At 34.9% G+C, this 22,224-nt stretch overlaps 1 protein-coding gene across 24 annotated transcripts in view; it reads left to right on the top strand.

Moving 5' to 3' along the window:
• HDAC9 (histone deacetylase 9) overlaps positions 1–22,224 on the top strand; it is a 939,894-nt gene that overhangs the window by 867,311 nt on the left and 50,359 nt on the right. For all 24 annotated transcript variants that reach the window (XM_019825556.2, XM_045053248.1, XM_045053242.1 and 21 more), the window contains one exon: positions 13,523–13,607. In XM_019825556.2, coding sequence (XP_019681115.1) covers positions 13,523–13,607 — 85 coding nt within the window. The remainder of the gene's footprint in view (positions 1–13,522; positions 13,608–22,224) is intronic.

Here is a 22,224-nt window from a genome sequence, read left to right on the forward strand (position 1 = left end):
CCCTTGGCATTCCTATGGAATCTAAAACAAAAACATTGAAAAACTTCAGGCAGGTAAAAGAAAGGAGAGGACATATAGGAGGAAGAGCCTTGGGTAGTAAGTTGAAAACAGGGCCATTAAAAGGCCACCTGTCAAAACAGAATAAATGACAGTTTTAAGCTTGTTAGATTAAAAAAAAAAAAAAAAAAACAAATTGCTGTAGACATGGAAGCTGTTGGGATGATGCAACAGCCTCTGGTATTAAAAGTTCACCATTTATATTTGAGTCTATGGCAGTTTTTTCTTTCTTCTTTTTTAAAAATGTTTTCTTATTTGAGTACAGTTGACAAACAATGTTAACCTTAGTTGCAGGGGTGTAACATAGTGATTCAGCTTCTCTATATGTTATGCTGTGCTCACCACAAGTGGAGCTACTATCTGTCACCATAAAATGCTATCAAAGTATCAATTATAGCTTTTTTTTTTTAATCTCATTAACTCTTATTAAGGTTTGGCTTTTACTCCTTCCTTCCTCCATTTCCTTTTTTCCCTCCTCTTCTCTCTATCCCTTCTTCCCTCCCTCTCCCCTCTCTTATTTCTTTTCTCTCTTAACTTTTCTTTCTTTCTTTCTTTCCTTCCTTCCTTCCTTCCTTTCCTTCCTTTCCTTCCTGTCTTCCTCTCTCTCTCCTTTTCTTTTTCTCCTTTCTCTTCTTCTTCATAATAACTGCTGTCTCCTGTCGAGTAGGCTCAGCTGCTTTCATCTGACTTGGATTTCAGAAACAGTGACTACACTTAGTGGTTGTGTGTTTTCATAATCTTCCCAAGGTGACTTTTTGCTCTAAAGATGCTGAAAAAGTCACTTGGACTGACTGTAGTAGGTGTTGACAACCACCCCTGAGGTGAACTTTTGAGATGGTATTGTGCAAGCTGGTCATCAGGGGTTTGTTTGCTTTAGATTTTGAATAAAGAAGTAGTGTTGCCATCTTTTCATCCTTCAGATTATGTATGACTGACTCCATTGGGGAATTGGTATGAGTCTGGCAAAGCCTGCAAGCTCTTAAATTGTTGGAATTCATGAGTAGAGAAAGGGAGAATTGAATACAGGGACACTGTATGATAATACAGAACAATGTTTTTTCCATGGTTTTCTCTTAGATTATGAAACATATCCATGCTCTGAAAGGGAATGTATGAATAATCTAAAGAGAATAAAAATGTTTTGGAAAATAATATTTGAAGATACTTTCCATTGTAGATATGTTGCATTTCTTGTATTTACAAGGCTTATGAGAAATAGAGCCAAAGTGATAGGTGGATTTTTTTGTTTGTTTATCTTTTTTAGCAAATGCCAAATAAAGGAGAAGTTATCTGGATAATTCAAAACTGCATCGTGTACATCTCACATATTGTTTGTCTTTAGGCTTTTCAGAAGGTGTTAAAAGGAATGTGAGCTGGAAACCTAGATACTTCAGAGGGTTCTGATTACCAATAAAAGAGAGAAAGCATTTCTTTTCAGTGGTGAAACAAACATGTTATGGCATTCATTTATCTGCCCTTTCATTCATTAGTCTTTTATTGGACATATATTTTATTTCCAAAACTTCTAATACAAATAAAAATAAAAGCAATATAAACAAAATACTTTGGGAATATATTATAGGACCCTTTGTTTTTAACTATGAGGATGGAGAAATATTTTAATAGATATTATAATAGATATTAACCTTTCTTGGACTTGAATAAAAATGAGATTTTGGCAAGCTAAAACCAAAGGAAAGGATTTATCTCTTGTAGTAAAAATACATAGATAAAGACCTTAAGACTTCTTAGAATTGTGGGTGGTTCTGTTTTGGGTTTGTTTGTTTTGGGCACTGGAGAGGCTACTTTGAGTGGAATAAAAGTAAATAATGAGGCTGGATCAGTAGAATGGAATAAGATAAGGAACTGGAATTTCTGTGGAAAATATGGAAGAATTGAACTAATAAGCCCCATGCTGGGGGGTAAAATAATGACAGAACTGTGTATGATTTTTCAAGAAAGCATACTCTTATACAGGAAAAAAAAATCATTAAGGAGATAATCATTAGGAAGAGTTTTCCCCTGATTATCAATAAACAAAATAATAGTCTATCAGTGATATGTTAGAGCTGGCTTTCAGTGGCTTGTGAGAGCTAATTGTGTGTGTATCTCTACTCAATCCTGAGTTCAGTGACATCACACTGGTATCTTGAAATAGGCCTTGGTGGGAATATTTTCACCATGGAATTCAGCAAATGCTACAAATTACAGCTATTTCTGTTAAACATTTGCCAGCACACCACTGCTACATGATGTGAAGCAGGTCTTCTTAGCAGAAAATTGACATTTGGAAAAGAGTATAGTACAAATTGCTTTACTAAACAACAACAAAAATTTAAGGAAAAGCAGTTTAAAAACATGTAAATTAAAGAAGAGAAAATTTTAAAAACACATGAGTAGGAAGAAAACTAAAGATCAAGGACAGTAAAACAGGAGGACTTACCAAGTATAACTATCAAATTTAAGCTTATTTGAAAATCAGGGGCAAGGAAACAAGATTTTTGGCATGTAGAATGAACTAAGCCTTCTTTATAAAAATTAATGTCTAAACAGTGGACATTGTGTTAGGAAACTACACATAAAGCACTGAGAAAACTTGCTTTCAATGTTATTGAAACTTCATCTTAATATGTACCTTTAGATACATAGTTTGAAATGTTTTCTCATTGTATCTATAACCTTATGTCAAGGCTTAAAAATATTGATAGTATAAATTATCCAACTAATTGCATTCCTTATTCTCTTTCCAATAGACTACTCTGCCTCCTTTTTACCTTTAAGTTCATTTTTAACTCTTTAGCTAGTTCTTGCTGTAGGTGTTTAAGTATACCATTAAGTCCAAGTTTGCTGTGGTTAAGTGTCATAGAAACTGTGGGATACTATTCGGATATGACAGTGAATAGAGGCATCTGTTCATAGTCTTCCTTCTTCCATTCATTAGCTGATATATTTTGTCATGGTAGCTTGGGATGAAATTCAGTAAATAGTGCAATAACATCAGGAATAATCTCAGAATCTAGCCTTCTTGTCCCTTTTATTTTATTCAAGTAATCCTTTAATATTTCATGTGGGCTCCATGGCCATGACTGTACCCTTTGTTTCTTGGTTCTCCTGATACTCTCATAAGACTCGTTATGTTTATATCACTCCTCTTGGCCAGAGATGTTTCTTTATTGCTATGTGATGTCATCCACATGTAGGTAGGGTACAGGCAGACTCAATCTGAATAATCTCAGGAATCTGTCAGTGTAGTAACTTGATTATCAATGGAATCCATCCTGATGGACTTTTTTTTTCAATCTTTTTGGTCAAAGATTTTAATGACTTCAAATCAATAAAGAGGATTATTTTGAGAATGACTCATGAATCACAATATGGATAAAATTATAACCAGATTTACTTAAGCAATCAAATTAAACATATACAACTAATTGAAGACATCTCCAAGACAATTATTTAAATGAAAGTTGAGTTTTAACTACCATTCCCTCCTCACTAGGGAATTGATAATAGTTCATCAACATGGAAGGTCAGATCTATATGGCAAACTGCTTCCCTTATCCTCTTGGTCTTGATCACTATATTCTTCCAAAGTTTCACAATATTTTTCATCCTGACACTGAACCCTTTCTAGATTTTTTCTGTGTTGCTTTGCATGTTATAGTGGGGCTTTCAGTCCCTTTGTAGGTAAATTTGTAGCCTGTATCTAAGAATATAAATTATTTTTCCTGAAATACCTACAATCTCACCTTTTTACTTAAATGCACCATAATATGTAGAAAAAATATGGAGTTAATAAGCATATTTATTCCCCTATTCTTTTATGTCAGAAAACATATTGTCTTTTTAAAATGTTTTTTGATTGTAAAATACAATATTCAGAAAACTGTATAAGGTATGAATGCACAACTCAATGAAATACCACTAATCAAGCACATATATCACCACCAACCAAGTGAAGAAATAAAATAATGTCAGCACTTCAATAGACCCCATATTTTTCTTTTCCAATTAGTACTCCCCTTCTCAACACAAGATTTTAATTTACCAGTTTTTTAACTTTATATAAATGAAATCATACAATATCTATCTCTTTGTATATAACTTCTTTTGCTCAATACATGTTTATGAGATTCATTCATGTTATTGCAGCTAGCTATAGTTCATTCATTTGCATTATTATGTAGTATTATTACACTTCATAAAAGGAATATCTAAGAAAATGCCACACTTTACTTATTCTGGTTTTAATGACTATAGGGAATTTTTCCAGTTTGGGAGCCATTATGTACAATGCTATGATGGACTTTATATATATATTTATATTTATATTTATATTTTTTATATTTATATTTATATATATATATATATATATATATATATATATATATATGTTTCTTGGTGCATTTCTTTGCACACTTCTGTTGACTATATATCTAAAAGTGGTACTGCTGTGTTGTGGGATTTGTATGTGTTTAGTCTTTGTAGATAATAACAAACTTTTCCAGAGTGGTTGTCACAATTCATATTTACCAACAGCATGTCACTGTTTCCATTGTTTTACATACTTCCAGCATTTGGTATTGTCAGTCTTTTAAAGTTGTTAGACATTCTGTTGTATGTGTAATAGTTTATCATCATGGTTTTGTCTTGCCAAAATACTAATGAAGTAAAGCAGATCTCCATCTACTTTTTGATTATGTGTATATTCCGTTTTTGAAGTACCTTTTGTCCACTTTCAGATTGTCATTTTTCTTACTGATTTGAGCTGTTGTTTATGGATTCTACTGTTGGTTTCATGTGGTGAAATACCTTGTCAATTTACCCTTGTAATTGTGCCCTTTGAAAAATAAAAATAATTTTTAATGTATAATCTGTCATTTCCTTTATGGGTAGCTCTTTTGTATTCTTTCAAAGTTTTCTTTGTGTATAGCCAAAGCTGTGTCAATACTCTCCTTTTTCTTTCCTTAAAGCTTTATTTTTGACTTCAATATTTAACTGCATAGTCCATCGGGAATTGAACGTCTATATAGCATGAAGTAGAAGTTAAATTTTTGTATGTGTGTGTGTTTTTAATGTGAATTAAAAGTTGATCCTGTACCGTTTATTGAAAAGACCATCTATTCCTTATGGCTGAGCATTAGTATCTTTGTCTGTGTATTCATAGAGATGCTATTGTATTCCACAGGTCTGTTTGTCTATCCTTTTGACAGTACTATACTGCCTTCACTACTATAGTTTTATAAGAAATCTTGATATCTGGTAGAACAAATCTCACATTTATTTTTTTGTCTTCAACACAGTCGTGGCTACATTTGTCCCTTCTTTGTTTTTATATAAAATTTTAGAATCAGCTTGTGCAGTTCCACAAAAGACATAAATGGATTTTGTTTGCCAATAAGAACAAAAGATTATCACATTATAATAAAAAAGTGCTGTTTAAAAAGGAACACTTGTTATAATATAATAATAAAGTTTAAAAATAAAAAGAAAAATTAAACTACAGAAATTAACTGAAATAAAGCTTATGTGGCTATATTAATATCAGGTAAAGTGGACTTTAAGACAAAAAAATGAAGTAGAGATAGAGATGCTTCATGGTAGTAAAATATTCTATTAACTGAGAAGATGAAACAATTCAAAAGTAATGTATCTAACAATTCAGGTTCAAAACATATCAGGCAAAAATTGAAAAAAGCAAATGGAAAAATAATCAAAACCAGAATCATAATGACATTTTAATATACTTCTCTGAAACTGATTGAGAAAGAAGACAATAAAAGAGGGTGTTATGTAGAATTAAATACTTTCATAAACTTGCCCTAATTGAAATATATATAATAGGCCATACCCAATAATTGCGGAAAATCATTCTTTTCAAGGACACTTGTAATGTTTTCAAGAACAAACCATATTTGGGAACATAAAGCAAATTTCAATAAATTTCAATTGAATTCATATAGACTATAACTTCTTACCATAGTGAAATTAAACCAGAATCAATATTACATAATACAAACAAATGGAAACACAATCCATGGTTATGGATTAGAAGACCTGATATTGTTAAAATGTTCATACTTCCCAAAGTGATCAGCATATTCAGTGCAATCCATATCAAAATCCCAATGGCATATTTTACAGGAATAGAAAAAAAATAATTCATATGAAACCACAACAGACCATAAATAAACAAATTAGTCGTAAAAAAGAAGGACAAAGCTGGAGTCTTCACACCTCCTGATTTCAAAATAGATTACACAGGTTGGTAATTAAAATAGTACGGCAATGCCATAAAGGTAGACTTGGAGACCAAGAGAAAGCACATAAATAAATCTACACACCTACATGGTTAACTGATTCATACATATACGGTCCCAAGAATACATATTGGAGAAAGAGTAATCTCTTGAACAAATGGTGGGAAAACGGGTATGTATTTATAAAAGAATGAAACTGGACCCTTATCTTATCTCATATACAAAAATAAACTCAAAATGTATTAAGATTTGAATGTAAAACCCAAAACTGTAAAACTCCTAAAAGAAACCAGGGAAAGTTTCATGACTTTGGTCTTGGCAGTGATTTCCTGGATATGACACCAAAAGCACTGGCAACAAAACCAAGAATAAACAAGACTATCAGATTAAAAAGCTGTACAGCAAAAGAAACAATCAACAGAGTGTAAAGGCAATCTATGGAATTGGAAAAAATATTTGCAAACCATATATCTGATAAGGCATCTAAAAAATATAAGAACTTTTAACACTATGGACTAAGGACTTGAACAGAAATTTCTCCAAAGAATACATATACTGGCCACAAAGTATATGAAAAAATGTTTAATGTCACTAATCATCAAGAAATGCAAGTCAAAACCGCACGGAGATGTCACCCCACATCTGTCAGTATGACTATTATCAAAAATGGCACAAAGATGAGTGTTGGCAAGGACATGGAGAAATTAGAACCCTTGCATGCTATTGGTGGGAATACAGAATGGTACAACTGCTCTAGAAAACAGTATACAGGGCCCTCAAAAAGTTAAATATAAAACTGCTGTATGATACAGCAAGATCAGGATCTTGAAGAGATAATAGCACTCCCATGATCATTGCAGCACTACTTACCAAGGACAAGAGTGGACACAAGCTAAATGTTTACTGAAAGATGAATGAATAAGAAAATGTGGTAAATACATGTTATGGAATACTATACAGCCTTTAAAAGGAAAGAAATTTTGCAATATGTGAAACATGAATGAATCTTGAAGACATTATGCTAAGTGAAACAGTCCATTCGCAGAAAGACACATACTGCATGATTCCACTTACGTGAGGTATCTAGAATAATCGGATTCATAGACTGAGAGGGTGAATGGCGGTTGTCAGGAGTTGGAGGGAAAGATAAATGAGAGTTAGTAATCAATGAGTATAAAGTTTAAGTCAAGCAAGATCAATTAGCTCTGGTGATCTGCTCTATGTCATTATTCCTGGAGTCAACAATAATGTATTATACACTTAATTTTAAGTGGTTGGAATTTGTGTTAAGTGTTCTTACTACAGTAAAATAAAAGTAAGATACCAATGATGTAAAATAAAATGAAGTATAAAAACAAAACTAAAAAAAAGGTTATGTAATTTGAAATAAAAAACTAATTGGAAAAACTCATTTATTTGGAGATTTCAAAGTATAATATCTCATATGCCAAAGAAATCACAGTGAGTATTAGAAAATATTTTGAGTTGAATGATTATGAAAATATGAAAAATTAAAATTTGTGTCATGTATATAAAGGTGAATTTGGGGAAAATGTAAAGCTTTTAAATGTGTATATTAGAATAGAAGAAACTTTAAAATTAAAGATAGAACTATAGAACTAAAGCAATTAGAAAATCAAAGCATGAATTAAACATGAAGTAAGCAAAAGATATGTATAGAGAAGAAATAATGAAATACAAAACAAATATATAATGTATAAGATATTCAAAACTCAAAGTTTAGGAGGCACCTGGCCGGGTCGGTTGGTTAAGCATCCTACTTTGGCTCAAGTCATGATCTTACAGACTGTGAGTTTGAACAGGCTCTGTGCTCACATGTCATAGTCTGCAGCTTGCTTCAGATTCTGTTGTCTCCCTCTCTGTCTGCCCCTCCCCCCTCTCACACTCTGTCTCTCTCTCTCTCAAAAAAGAAAAATGAATATTAAACTTTTTAAAAGGAAAAAAAGTCAAAGTTTAGTTCTTTGAAACAATTAACAGAATTGATAGAAATCTAGCAAGACAGAGAAAAGTTATGCATTACCAGTACTTGAAATGAAAAAGTAGACTTACCACAGATTTTAATGTGTGGGTTACAAAAGAATATTTAAACAAATGTTTATGTGAAACAATTGAAATTTTATTTGAAATGGGAAATTTCTTATAAAAATATAACCTTGAAAAAACTGAATCAAGAAGACCAAAAATTTGAATGATACTATAATAATTTACAAAACTGAATCTTTTTTTAATGCTTTTATTTATTTTTGAGAGAGAGAGAGAGACAGAGCACAAGCAGGGGAGGGGCAGAAAAAGAAGGAGACACAGATCCAAAACAGGCTGTAGGTTCTGAGCTGTCAGCACAGCCCAACAGGGGGGCTTGAACTTGTGAGCCAAGAGATCATGACCTGAGCTGAAGTCAGATGCTTAACCAACTGAGCCACCCAGGTGCCCTCAAAATTGAATCTTTAAAGCCAAATTTACCAAGAGAAAGTACCATGGTGAACCCATATGGCTTCACCAGTGAATTCTATAATTTACAATGTTTCAGAGTAAGGGGGTAGGAGTAAGAATACAGCTAATTATTTGAGACCAGTATAATATGATACCCTAAACTTGAACAAACATTATAAGAAAGGAATATTATAGGAAAATTCTGCTCATAAGCATAAACAAAATTATAGCCATTCTTCAATATCTTAAAACCCCATAACAAAATTATGTTTAAGCCAGGAACATAACATAGTAACATTCCAAAATAAGTAATTATAATTCACCATATTAACAGAATAATAAAGAAACATAACCATTTCAATAGATGCTAAAAAATCAGTTGATAAATTAAACACCCAATTATGACTTTTGACGAACTAGGAATAAAAGGAAAATGTATTAACTTGATAAAGGATATTTATAAACATTCTGTAGTTAGCATCAGATTTAAGGGTGAAATATGGGAATTTTTCTTTGAAATCTAAAACAAGGAAAAGATGCTCACTTTTACTGCTTCATTTTAACATTGCATTGGTGGTCCTAGACTGTGTAATAGGGTATGAAAAAGAAACAAAAAATAAAGTTTAAAGATAAATAAACAGATGTCTCATTATTTACAGATGATATAATTGTGTATGTAGAAAGTCTATACAAAATTACTCATTTACACATTACTGGACTTAATAACTAAGTTTCAAGAATGGTCAATTTAAGTTCAAAAATCAACTAAAACTTCAACTAAAAATCGATTACATTGATTTAAAAATGAATTATCCATTATTCCTTCTAGTCTTTCACACTAAAACCATGCCCCAACTACAGCCGGTAACCAAGAAAAAAACCTATCCCACTTAGATACGTTAGCTCTGGAGGCCAGAATAAAGAAAACCTCTTTATGTTTTCTTTCAATTAATCTTTCCTTCATTCAACATATTTTTTAATATTTTTAACGTTTATTTATTTTTGAGACAGAGACAGACAGAGCATGAACAGGGGAGGGTCAGAGAGAGAGGGAGACACAGAATCCGAAGCAGGCTCCAGGCTCTGAGCTGTCAGCACAGAGCCTGACGCTGGGCTCGAACCCACGAACCATGAGATCATGACCTGAGCTGAAGTCAGACGCTTAACCGACTGAGCCACCCAGGCGCCCCCATTCAACATATTTTTTAATGCCCACCATATACCAGGCTATATCTTTGCCTTTAAAGGGCTCACAACAAAGTGGAAAATGACAGACGTGGCTTACTACAAAAATGTGTAGAGTAAACATGAATATTTATGTGGAAAGGAAGAACAGAAGTGGAAGCCATTTGCCCTCACAGAGAATTTTAGAAAAGATTTCACAGAGCAGACAATGTTCGTATTGGTCCTCGGATGATTTAGCAAGGTTTCACCAATTCAAATAAGGATAGAGAAAATAGAATTTAGAAGAAACAGAATAAATAAAGGCATTAAAGTGTGGAAACACTGGGCGTATTTGGGAAACATAAAAGCTAACAAGAGTAGTTAGTAGATCCTCTGCTTGATTGATGTATACATCAGTTCTCATGTACCTAATTGCAAAATCTCTGTTTAGCCTTTTCTCTGTTCAGTTCTGAATCATGAAAATAATAAAGTTGATTTTCTTGTCTCATGAATACAGAGTAAATATTAAAACTCTTACTCAAGAGCTTCTCCAAGGATACCTTTGCCTATTTCTATAAATGCATGTTAGCCAACTAAAATGATTTTGATTAAATGGTCTGATTCTAAAGAATCTGAAAATTAGTTATTTACAACATGATAATGGCCACAATTTTATGGTGTTTTAAAATAGCTGTAATACTTAGAAATTACACGATATGTGAAACTTAGCAAACATTTGAATTCTATCAATATGGTATTGCCACTTTCTGTAAAAAATATAGAAAAATAAATTTCCCTGTCACAGTCGGAAAATTTGTATAAAGAAGTTATGTAAGTAATGGTTGCATTTAAGCTTTAGATATGCTGGATGAGAACTTCATGTGTCAAGAGGTTGTGTTAAAAATTATCTAGTGTATCTTCTTACTCCCTGATAATTATCATCACTTGATGGAATTGCTCAACAAAGGTAGCATGACGGATGTGTGATATTTCCTTCATCTGCATCTGTTTTATCTTACTATAAGTTTTGCATACAGAAGTATTGTTTTATGTAAATTACTTCCTTATTTATATTTTAATAACTCTTACTAACATTGATTAGCCTCAACAGCCAATGTTTTTGCTGTATCTTATCAGCCAAACCAAATACATAACAGAGCTTTACTGTATATTGTTAGTTTCTGTCCAAATTTAAGAAAAATGACTATTCATTTAATATTATTTCATTATAGTTAGTTATACCAATACTTATAAATATTTGTTAAATAGATGCTTCAAGCAGATATTTTTAGTGCTTATAATTTTGAATGATTAAATCAACAAACACTCTAGAAAAGACAACTCAATTCTGTGGTCTCTCTGATGAAAACAGACCCTAAATGCTACTTGCCTTCTTGCCAACTCAGAATATTACCTATTACCTTCTCTGCAGAGCTACCTAAGGAAAAATAAAGAACGTACACTGAGAACTTTCTGAATTCATCTCTGTCTGTGTGTATATCCTCAAAATGAAGCAAATTGCAGCAATTTATTGAAGATTAAATCCTCCAAATGGCATTCACCTAAAAACATGCAGGGAAATGGTTTGGGGGTTTAAATTATCAGTGTAATTGCTTTAATTCTCTAGGTTGCTTTTATAAGTAGACACAACTTTATCATATTTAACTGACCATTCCAAATTGAAGGTTTAGTGTGGTTTGTATTTTTACTCTCAACACCCTGAATCACATTTACGTTCTACATAACCCAGATCTTAAAAAATAGCCCACAAACCTCAATGCAGGAGAATTCCAGAAATGAGGTTTTTACATTAATGATCTGTCTGTAATTTTCTTTCCAGTAGCCTGCACCTTTTAATTTGTCAGCATTTTCCCCCTAATGGCACAGGAGAGCTTTTTGAAGAACTAAATATGCTGAAATCACCTCATTGTTTTGTTCTTAGATATTTGAACATAGGGTGATGTTTCAAAAATTTTGTTAGTAAATTCTACCTGATTTCTATTAAAAATGTTCTTTAAGCTCTGAGACTGAAGTGAAAGGAGTATTTATAAGAAAGGTAGTTCAACCCTATCTGATTCTTGAGTAAGTTTTCCACGTAACCTACTGCCTATGATTCATTACTTCCTTTGAGTTAAGAGGGTGTTAACTGGGTAACATATTCTTGAAGATACTGTATGAAATACCAGATTTAAAAATTGATTTTAACAAATTTTAAGAATTTGAGATTACAGAACCTTTTCACTGACACTTTTTTTCTCTCTTGCTAAACTGTATTGCAAATAACCTTTTGATGTTTTAAAAGGTTTTTCTTTGGCAGCTGAAAAGAACCTTCTTGAAAGTTGTATTCAGTGAATTTACCCATATATAAATATCCCTGAGCTACTCAGTTATCCTATGGCATCTGGAAGAAAGGTGCTATTGTTTTAGATTCCATGATTGAAGTATAGAATAATCAATTCAGAGAGACCCTGGGGGGAAGATTCACTCACATATGCTGTGGAAACTTGGAATTCCTGAGTTTTTAGGTTTTTTCTACAGAAAAAGAGACATAGATGAGTTTTTCAGTACAATGTCTAGGGACATCGGTTCCTTTTCAAGCCATATTATAATTTGACCATCAGTTTGAATTTGTGACTACTAACTTCAGATTTTCTAAGAAAACTCCTTTTTTTTAAATACCTTTGTTACTATCACTTTCCTTGCTTTCTGGATTTCAATAGCTACACAGCTATTTTGTTTGCAGGGTTCTGGGTGTGCGGTTTCTGCTGCTACACACCAAGCAACATCACCAAGGTATTCCCAGGATGCATCATCAGATTTAGTTCTGCCAGAACAATCCATAAATTATTTAAAGTTCCTCTTCATTTCTCACAAAGCAATGTTTGCAAAGCTTGTCCATGAAAAATCATTGTAATTCCAGAAGATCATGATAGATTTGCAAGACAGGAATTTGTCCTGTGCTTCCACATGGACTTCTGCCTAGTTATGAATATAGTAGAAGTTAAATGAAAATGCACAGTTATTTCCCTTTTAAACATGAAGTTTTTTTTTAGCTCTGGTTTTATTTGAACATTTTCTCTACCATTTCTTTAACCACAATTGAGTAAGAGCAGCTATGTCTTATGGCTTTCTACTGTGAAGTGTCCGAAAGTGTAAGGTGGCCGGATGTAAAAATACTACCAAAGTATGGATAATAGACCGCCCACTTTCCGTCTACTGCAACTTCCCTGAGGTTTTGTTTGCAGGGCCCAGCTGCACATACAGACATGATGGAATTTGGTTTGTGAAGAACCCACAAAAATTACACAAATAACTCAGATTTTTAATGAATAATACACAGACATGCACCTGCTTCAGGGACTTCATAGATTAGTTTTGTGACCAATAGAAAAGCCCTTTGGAATTCAATTACATGGCTACAAAACAGAAAATAAAACTGGTTACACTTTTAGAACTGCTATCAGCAAAATGAAAATGTTAACTAGTTCTTGGGGCAGCCTTTTTTTTAGGTTGTTTCAATTTGCTTTGCTTCTGTCAGACTTACTATAAAGTCATAATATTCTGCTCTTTATTATCTACTCTTCTTGCAGCTGGAGCCGCTTGCAGAAGATATTCTCCACCAAACCCCGAATATGAATGCTGTTATTTCTTTACAGAAGATCATTGAAATTCAAAGTATGTCTTTAATTTTTTTTTAATTTCTAATCAGGTACAATTAATTAAACATATTGAGAATGAGAACACATGAAAAACATATTTGAGCTTCTCAAATATGAGAATCATATTTAGAATTCTAATTTACACACATTATGTATTTATACCTAAATGTGTTACTGCCTTGCTCTTAATGTGCTTAATCTAACCTTACACTGATAACTCAGAGCCTCTATATTTAGAACCATGTTTTTCTCATATTTTCCAAGTGCTTGGATTCTTTTTTCATTACTACCACTAAGTATCCATTAAAAAATGAAATTAATATAGAAATTTTAATTATATTGTCTAATCTTAACTAAGGGTAAGTTATCTCCTAATGATGTTAGAATTAAGGAATCATTTACTGGTTTTCAGTTTGTCAAGAGAGGAGAAAGTTAGTGAAAAAGCCTCACTACTAGAAAATCTAGGGTCCCTGGGTGGCTCAGTTGGTTGAGCCGCTGACTTCGGCTCAGGTCATGATCTCGCAGTCTGTGAGTTCGAGCCCCACATTGGGCTGTGTGCTGAGAGCTCAGAGCCAGGAGCCTGCTTCGGATTCTGTCTCCCTCTCTCTCTGCCCCTCCCCCACTCATGCTCTGTCTCTCTAGCTCTCAAAAAATAAAAATAAACGGTAAAAAAAGAATAAAAACAAAAGAAAAAAAATCTAAACAAAGGACGGAAAGTCAGAAACTTTACTATCCATTTCCCTTCACACACATAAACACACATACACACACTTGAAATCAAGCATAAATTAACACGAAAGTTAGCATGAAGGGAAAAACCAAATGGCAAAATTATGTGTGAAGAAGAATCAGGAAAACCCTTAGCTTTGCTATTGTCCTATAGAAGCATTTTTTAGATACCACTAAAGAAACCACCTTCCAGCTTTCTAAGTTTTTGACTTTGCTAGCTCAGAAGCAATTTTGAGATATGGGTGTATGTGGGGTGCTGTGACTATTTACAAATCATGCCATATAGGAGCTCAAAGCAATCTCCACTTTACTTAATTTCATTATTGCCTGGATTGAGGGTCATAGGTTCCCCATAAATGTTTATTAGTTATATCATAACTGGAATAAAGTCCAAATTTTAAGGATCTTCAGAGACTAGAAATGTAAACATTCAAATATTTGGAACCAAAACCTGTCATGATATTGTCTCATTTCCATTGAGAGTAAATTAAGAGACTCTATTATATATTGTTCTGGATCTTAAGGAAAGGGATCTTAAAATGATCTTTGACAGCCTTCTCATATTCATCTACATCCACTCTAATACCCCTTTCAGGTAATCAATAGTATAAAAATACCTACTTTTTATACATATTATTTTCTTTTATTCTGAGCATTCTTTTGCCATTATACACATGGATTATTAAAAGTTATTGTTCTTATGTATCTTCTGATTGTATTAAGCATTCTTTAATACTTATGATATGTTGACAGAAGATAATTTCATCAGTCATCAAGGCACAGAAGTTATGAAGAAGAATAGGTAGAGTTTCTGGCATCAAAGAGGTATAGTCCAGTGAGTGAGAGACGCTTCAATAGATCCTTCCAATATGGGGTCATGAGGTGCACTGAGACAGTAGAGAAGGAGCATTCTCTTTCTTAAGTCACTTTCAGTGGGGTTGAGAGATACTAGAAAGTGAGGAAGGTTCAAGGAAGGTTCAGGGAAGGCCTGTTGGCAGTGATAGGGCCTGAGCTTGGTCTTAAGGACTGAACAGGATTTGGGCCAGATGAAGAGCGAATGTTTGGAAGAGAGTAACAAAAGCAAGCTCTCAATTTTCACATAGGTATGAAAAAATCACAGTTAGTGTACATCTTCAAAAACTGTACTGTTGCCTCTTGTATTAGATCTAATTTCCTGGTAATAACTTTCTACTGCATGACTTTACCACGGACATTTTTGAGTGATTTTTTCAGTCTGCTCTAGCCAAACAAACCTGTTTGTCTCTTGAAAAAGACTCATTCTACTATCAAAACTTGCTCTATGAGAATTCTACCACTGTGGATTGTGAATTAGTCTTCTGTTCTAAAATGCATTCCACAGCACTCAACACTGACAACTACCCCCATTTAAAATCCCCTGTCTTTCTAAACTCCTACTGAGGATTCCAGCATTTGTAAACCCAATACTTCCACTAACTCTCAACACTAACATGTGGATTTTAATTAGTAGCATTTTTCCTTAAATTTCTTCTATTATTTGAGTTTTTTGTGTACTTTATGGTCTGTTAGTCTTGGTTCCTTCTTTTGATGATAGTCAGGAGTATGGGAATCACATCTTTTCACCCCTCCATGTACCTGTGGAACGGGTTGACAGCAGGGGAGATATTTAAAGTGCATAGGGGCCTGGGAATGGAAAGAAGGCAGAGTTAAGTTGGGAGGATTTGATCTTCAAGGCCCTAGGGAATGAGAGCTTGCATCAAAGGGAGTTTCTGAAGAAGGCCTCCTCTTTCTTAGCCATGGATACATGACATAGTGGGTACTGTTGTTGGCTACTCAGCAACAATGCCTTCCTAACTTCTACTCAAAAGAAGCCTGGTCTTAGTCATGAATCCTTGCCACCAGATACCATGCAACTCAGAGAAGATGAACTTATGCCCAGTTCCAGGGAAGCTGTTCTTAGTCTAAGCCTAAACTAGTTAACCCACTTAAATAGTGATTGGTTAAGGAATGGGGTATGTGACCCAATTTTGGCCACTGAGAATTAAAGATGGCTTCTTGGACAGTATTACTTTGATTCCTAAACCAGACAGAGACCCAGTAAAAAAAGAGAACTACAGGCCAATATCCCTGATGAATATGGATGCAAAAATTCTCAATAACATACTAGCAAATAGAATTCAACAGCATATAAAAAGAATTATTCACCATGATCAAGTGGGATTCATTCCTGGGATGCAGGGCTGGTTCAACATCCGCAAATCAATCAACGTGATACATCACATTAATAAAAAAAAAAAAGAGAAGAACCATATGATCCTGTCGATCGATGCAGAAAAGGCCTTTGACAAAATCCAGCACCCTTTCTTAATAAAAACCCTTGAGAAAGTCGGGATAGAAGGAATATACTTAAACATCATAAAAGCCATTTATGAAAAGGCCACAGCTAACATCATCCTCAATGGGGAAAAACTGAGAGCTTTTTCCCTGAGGTCAGGAACACGACAGGGATGCCCACTCTCACCACTGTTGTGTAACATAGTGGTGGAAGTTCTAGCATCAGCAATCAGACAACAAAAGGAAGTCAAAGGCATCAAAATTGGCAAAGATGAAGTCAAGCTTTCGCTTTTTGCAGATGACATGATATTATACATGGAAAACCCGATAGACTCCACCAAAAGTTTGCTAGAACTGATACATGCATTCAGCAAAGTTGCAGGATACAAAATCAATGTACAGAGATCAGTTGCATTCTTATACACTAACAATGAAGCAACAGAGAGACAAATAAAGAAACTGATCCCATTCACAATTGCACCAAGAACCATAAAATACCTGGGAATAAAACTAACCAAAGATGTAAGAGATCTGTATGCTGAAAACTATAGAAAGCTTATGAAGGTAGTTGAAGAAGATATAAAGAAATGGAAAGACATTCCCTGTTCGTGGATTGGAAGAATAAATATTGTCAAAATGTCAATACTACCCAAAGCTATCTACACATTCAATGCAATCCCAATCAAAATTGCACCAGCGTTCTTCTTGAAACTAGAACAAGCAATCCTAAAATTCATATGGAACCACAAAAGGCCCCGAATAGCCAAAGTAATTCTGAAGAAGAAGACCAAAGCAGGAGGCATCACAATCCCAGACTTTAGCCTCTACTACAAAGCTGTCATCATCAAGACAGCATGGTATTGGCACAAAAACAGACACATAGACCAATGGAATAGAATAGAAACCCCAGAACTAGACCCACAAACGTATGGCCAACTCATCTTTGACAAAGCAGGAAAGAACATCCAATGGAAAAAAGACAGCCTCTTTAACAAATGGTGCTGGGAGAACTGGACAGCAACATGCAGAAGGTTGAAACTAGACCACTTTCTCACACCATTCACAAAAATAAATTCAAAATGGATAAAGGACCTGAATGTGAGACAGGAAACCATCAAAACCCTAGAGGAGAAAGCAGGAAAAGACCTCTCTGACCTCAGCCGTAGCAATCTCTTACTCGACACATCCCCAAAGGCAAGGGAATTAAAAGCAAAAGTGAATTACTGGGACCTTATGAAGATAAAAAGCTTCTGCACAGCAAAGGAAACAACCAACAAAACTAAAAGGCAACCAACAGAATGGGAAAAGATATTTGCAAATGACATATCGGACAAAGGGCTAGTATCCAAAATCTATAAAGAACTCCACACCTGAAAAACAAATAACCCAGTGAAGAAATGGGCAGAAAACATGAATAGACACTTCTCTAAAGAAGACATCCGGATGGCCAACAGGCACATGAAAAGATGTTCAACGTCGCTCCTTATCAGGGAAATACAAATCAAAACCACAGTCAGATATCACCTCACGCCAGTCAGAGTGGCCAAAATGAACAAATCAGGAGACTATAGATGCCGGCGAGGATGTGGAGAAACAGAAACCCTCTTGCACTGTTGGTGGGAATGCAAATTGGTGCAACCGCTCTGGAAAGCAGTGTGGAGGTTCCTCAGAAAATTAAAAATAGACCTACCCTATGACCCAGCAATAGCACTGCTAGGGATTTACCCGAGGGATACAGGAGTACTGATGCATAGGGGCACCTGTACCCCAATGTTTATAGCAGCACTCTCAACAATAGCCAAATTGTGGAAAGAGCCTAAATGTCCATCAACTGATGAATGGATAAAGAAATTGTGGTTTATATACACAATGGAATACTACGTGGCAATGAGAAAGAATGAAATATGGCCCTTTGTAGCAACGTGGATGGAACTGGAGAGTGTGATGCTAAGTGAAATAAGCCATACAGAGAAAGACAGACACCATATGGTTTGACTCTTATGTGGATCCTGAGAAACTTAACAGAAACCCAAGGGGGAGGGGCAGGAAAAAAAAAAAGAGGTTAGAGTGGGAGAGAGCCAAAGCATAAGAGACTGTTAAAAACTGAGAACAAACTGAGGGTTGATGGGGGCTGGGAGGGAGGGGAAGGTGGGTGATGGGTATTGAGGAGGGCACCTTTTGGGATGAGCACTGGGTGTTGTATGGAAACCAATTTGACAATAAATTTCATATATTGAAAAAAATAATAAAAAAATAAAATAAAGTTAAAATAAATAAATAAATAAAGATGGCTTCTTGGATGTTCAGCCTGTGCAGTCACATAACTCCACACTTATAAGGACTCAATGCATAGTTTCATGCTCTTCCTATTGTTGCCTTTAAATTCTTACTAAGTTTTGAAAAAGGGGCCCACATTTTTATTTTGCACTGGGCCCTGCAAATTATTCAGCCATTCCTGATAAAAATCAAGGTGTTAGTGATGTGAAAAGATATTTGCGAGGAAAGACTGATAGTAACATTACCACAGGGAGAACTCGAGTTGTGGTTAAGAAGGAACTGGTGAGTAAAGGTTGGAATGGGAAAGACAAATACAAGATGAGAATGATCTCTTGTCATTTGGGACATGAAGTAGAAAACAGTGCAGAGAAAGTTGTTTGAGACTGTGGCTTTGACACTATGTGGTACATTTTTATGTAGTTCTTTGAATTGTGTGTCTTTTGGGACCATTTGAATTGTATGTCTTTGGGGCCACTCTTCCAGACTAAAGAACCAGAAAAGGGCTGCGTAAGGTCCATTAAGCAATAAAATAATGTGGGTGTTTCTGAGTAACAAACTTCATAATGGCTTGAGAAATTAAAATTATGGGCTTCTGCCTTAGCAAACAATGCTAGATTTCCTTACAAACTATAAAATTGTAGTCTTTTATTTTTCTCTGTTTTATAACTCACTCTTCCATTCCAAGTCCTCTTATAGGGCTTCAGGCCCTTGACTAGGCTCCCCTTTTCCCCTTTGGTGGGGAAAGTAGTCAGGACCCAATACATAATTTGCAGATCCCAGTACAAAATGAAAATGTGTGAATACTTCCTTGTTAAAAAAATACTATAATTTCATGAAGGTGACAGCAGAGCACTGTATGCAACATGCGAGCCCTTCTGTATATGGGGGTCCTTTGCAACTGCACAGGTTGCCTTTAAGGTGGCCTTTGTTTAACTGAAGAACCCCCTCTTCACATATGTCTCTGAACATCTCACAGGTGCCTCCTTTTAACTTTGGGAGGTGTTTGAATTGTTAGTATAGGTTGTGAAGGATTCTTTTGTGCTACGGTTTGGGACTACAGTATCAGAAAACTATGTAAATGTCGAGAAGCAGGATTTGTAGCATGTGGGAAACATTCAGGCAAGTTCCTAGATAGCCTTGTCCCAAGACAGACAGCAAGGTGCTGACAGGCCTTCTGTGAATTTCTCTTTGAGAACAGAGCCCCCAGCTGAGGGTATGCAGGTGCTGGAGGCTGTGATTAGCATTGGCCCTTTGCCTGGCCACATGTATGGGAATATTTGGCAGCAGGATCATCCCTGTTGTCCTGTCCTTGTTTATGTTACTCATTTAGCTAAGAAAGAAAGACCTTACGAGGCAACGGCAGGGCAATCATTATTCCTGACAGGTAATAAAGACCCCTCCTGACAGGTTAGGGTCTGGTTTCATCTCAAGATGGCAGATGTATACAAAGATCAACTATGTTTGAGATGGTCAAGAAGCTTCTTGTTTGCACATGCTGTTCACTTTGGTAACAAGTGTTCTGCCTCATCCCTATCAAGTTTTCTAGACTTAGCTCAGATGTTATCTCTTTTGAGAAGCCATATATGAGTCTCCCTTTATTGTTATTCTAGATTAGGTACATTTCCTGTGTGTTTTCATGGCAGAGATTGTTTTGCTGGTGTTATTTGTTTTTAATTGCTATATTCTTTACACAGTGTCTATCCAAGGTAGGCATTGTGCAAATGTTTATTGAATGAATAACAGTTGAATCAGTTGAGTCCGTTGATCTGTCCGTATTTGCCACATTTTTTTCTTAGCCCGGGTTAATTTTCTTAACTAACTAACATAACTCCTTGGCTAGACCATGCAGATAAGAGATTGAGAAGAATAGGCAAATTATATATGAGCTCTTTTCTTCTGTCTTCCTTAACCCATAATGATGAATCACTTCTAAGTTAGGAGGAACATGAATTACTTGTGATCTACCACTTTCATCACTAATCTTAGAGGTGGCAATTCTCAGAGCTGAAACTAATAGTTTGCTGGTGGCTATAATCACCAGTGAGTGATGCCAGGTAAGAGTCAGCCCAGAGAAGGATAAAGAACCCTCATCTATATGTTTCCTTTTCTAAAACCCACCCTAACAAGTTACAGAGTCCATTGAACTCTTCTTCCCTTCTTTTTCATTGTAAGGTGAGAAGCAGGGTTCCCAAATGACATTTTTCACACCAATCCTGGCCCATGATAACATTTTTACTGATTTTGAAGGGAGGAATTATGAAGTGAGTTTTCCATAAAACTCAATCCATGTTATTTGAAAGACTATAATTTTAAGCTCTAAAACATATAATGAATTATATTGATATTGATCTGTGAAACCCCAAAATATGAAAACCACAAGTATAGAGCCATGGTTTCCTTTCACTTACTCACTTTTTAGTAAGAAGAGTACTTTTTAAGTGTCAACCAATTTTGTAGACCTCCTGAATGATAATAGTGATAATCATAGTATCTTTTGATTTGTGGATCAAGAAAAATATATATGTACACAAGAATTTGAGGATTCTTTACAAATTTAGCTACAACCCTCTGCAGCTGATAAGTTGAAAAACACCAGGATAGAGGATTTTAAAATGACAGTAACTCCAATATGATCATCTCTACCACTCACAAACATGATGAGGAGCAAGTCACTTAGCTTCTCTGAGAAATTTCAGGAAGAATGGCATGGCATATCACCATACTGCTTTTCTAAATTGGAGCTACTGTGGCAACAAAATGGCAAATAAGAAGCAAGATCATTAAAAAAATGGTTGGAATTTTCCCACTCCACCCCCCCCCCACTTTCATCTTTTCCCCACCCTAGTGATTCTTCCCTTGTTTAGTGAATTGGAGTCTTAGAATTCCATATTATGCCAATCACAGCAATTACATAGGCCAGAATAAGGAAAGGACAGTATTTGTCATGTATGTTCTTATCAAATAACACCCATGTTTCCTGCATGTAAAATTTGTCAGGAGGCCCTATTTCTTAAAACACACACACGCGCGCGCGCACACACACACACACACACACACACACACACACACACACACACGTATTATTTAGGGCAATGAGAAGTGAATTTATGGTCCTCTGAATTTATTCCACTTTTGAGGCCAATATGAAAAAGAATATAATTTTCTCACTGCAGGAGAATATACTGTGGAACTAGGTAATTGACTATAAGGTAGTCACTGATCCACTGGTTTAGGCACCACAATGAAATAAGAAGTAACAACTGATGTTGCAAGCAAACAATGGCAAGTTAATTTTGTTGATTTCATTTCTACTC

The sequence above is a fragment of the Felis catus genome, chromosome A2 (assembly GCF_018350175.1).
Source record: "Felis catus isolate Fca126 chromosome A2, F.catus_Fca126_mat1.0, whole genome shotgun sequence".
Classification (NCBI taxonomy): Eukaryota; Metazoa; Chordata; class Mammalia; order Carnivora; family Felidae; genus Felis; species Felis catus.